Here is a 1,866-nt window from a genome sequence, read left to right as displayed (position 1 = left end):
GCTCCAAGCCCTTTCCCAGCCTGGCAGCCCAGCTCTGCGCCCTCTCCAGCACCTCAGAGTCCCTCTTGCAGCGAGGGGCCCAAAGCTGGAGCCAGCACTCGAGGTGGGGCCTCAGCAAAGCCGAGCACAGGGGCGTGATCCCCTCCCTGCTCCTGCTGGCAGTGCCAGTGCTGACCCAGCCCAGGATGCTGGTGGCCTTCTTGTCCCCCTGGGCACCTTGCTGGCTTGTGTTCAGCCACTGCCCACCAACACCCCCAGTAACGATTCCTACAGACTGCAGGTAGGAATAAAATTATCCTCACAAAAATGCAGAGAGTGTAGCGGCAGCTGGAGAAGACGTGTCAAAACGCTCCTAAAAACTGGAAGCCTGTACTTCTCTCACAACACTCTCTTTTCCCAACTTTACAACCAGGAAGTGCAGTTTTCCTTTCAAACGATTCAAACTTATGAGACCAGAGCTATTCTCATCACAAGCAGCTGCTCGGTGAAAGCAAGCCCATCCAGAAACTGCTACAGATCCACCCTGCGACGGCTTGTGCTCACCAAACACTTTGGTGACACTCGTTGCTTTGAGGCCCATTAAGTCCGGCAGCTGATCGATAATGATGTCTCTGCTGGCCTTTATCTTGTGAACTCTTTCAATGCTTCGTCTCTGCCAGTCGGTCCAGTAGATGTAATCTCCCAGCAGCGTGAACCCAAATATGTGTGGAAGCTTATCCTCTAGAAGGGTTTTCCTCATCGTCCCGTCAACATTTATGACCTGTGGGGATGCATGAGAAAGAAAGAAAAATCTTCTCTAATGCAGGTACAATCAAAAAGGCAGTATCCATCACATTTTGACAACTCTTCTATTTCTACGTGAGATCCTCCGGAAATCCGCAGCGCGCTGCTTTCAGAACAGCGCACCTCTGGGTTTGATGAGAGAGAACTAGATTGGAATGACAGGACAGAGAGTGGCTCGTCTCAGCCCTTCTCTACTGAAAACCCTAAGCAACATGAATCTAACTTGCATCAGTCCAAACCTACAAGGACCGCCACCAAGGGAGCGGGCTGTGGGACAGGAGTGGGGTTCGGGAGATTTTTCATGTCCATTCAGCATCGGCCTTGATAACGAGCCCTCTCCCCCGAAACAAGGGATTGCTGGAGTGACCTCTGGTGCTCAGGCACGGGGACCAGAGACCACCAGAACTCTTTCAGAGCACAGCAAGGCCCTGTAGAATCTGTGCTTCCCAAAATGATGTCTTTTTGCCATAAAAAAAATAATTTTTTTCTCCCTCCTGTGATACGCAAGACCTTTAAGATGTGGAGTAGTAAGTACTGACTTGTACAAATTTGTGTTCCTAGAACTGCAGAGAAAGCAAAAAAGCCCTGGAGATGGGATGAGCCCCACAGATACATACACGCTATTGCTCAGTTATTTCATAATCCATTATTACAATCAATTAGTACAAAATCACAATCAACTATTACAACTTAAGGCAATTTATTTTCCTATGTTCAATTCAAACAAAGCTCTATTAGTGGCTAGAAACGCTTCAGGGGTGGCCAACCGCTGTGCTTAGTTAAGGCTGCCACGGCTAGTGATTGAGGTTTTAAATAGTCTCCTCTTTACCCTTATTTGGAAATTATTTATTAAAAACTAAACCCATACCTTGTAGGTGATTAGGTTCCCTCCGCTGTACAACGCTTCTATTTCGTTGTGTTCTAAACACAGCTATGGTCATTTCAGCACGGTATTCCCCTGACTTTCAAACTGCTACTTGTTTAAGAAATATTTATTTCCTACTAAAAAACATCTACGACTTAAATGCGACACGGCACGAAACCATTAAATGCCTCACAATATTGTGTGCCACCAGTATCACC

At 47.3% G+C, this 1,866-nt stretch overlaps 1 protein-coding gene across 1 annotated transcript in view; it reads right to left on the bottom strand.

Annotated features, from left to right (window-relative positions):
- LOC104275045 (low-density lipoprotein receptor-related protein 5-like) overlaps positions 1-760 on the bottom strand; it is a gene marked incomplete at both ends in the record, with an annotated part of 8,426 nt that extends 7,666 nt beyond the window's left edge. The window contains one exon of the mRNA XM_009870883.1: positions 544-760. Coding sequence (XP_009869185.1) covers positions 544-760 — 217 coding nt within the window. The remainder of the gene's footprint in view (positions 1-543) is intronic.
- Between the last annotated feature and the right edge of the window lie 1,106 nt (positions 761-1,866).

The sequence above is a fragment of the Apaloderma vittatum genome, unplaced genomic scaffold (genome assembly GCF_000703405.1).
Source record: "Apaloderma vittatum isolate BGI_N311 unplaced genomic scaffold, ASM70340v1 scaffold12256, whole genome shotgun sequence".
In the NCBI taxonomy this organism is placed as follows: domain Eukaryota; kingdom Metazoa; phylum Chordata; class Aves; order Trogoniformes; family Trogonidae; genus Apaloderma; species Apaloderma vittatum.
Note: the sequence above shows the minus strand (reverse complement) of the source record. Positions and strands in the feature narration are given on the sequence as shown.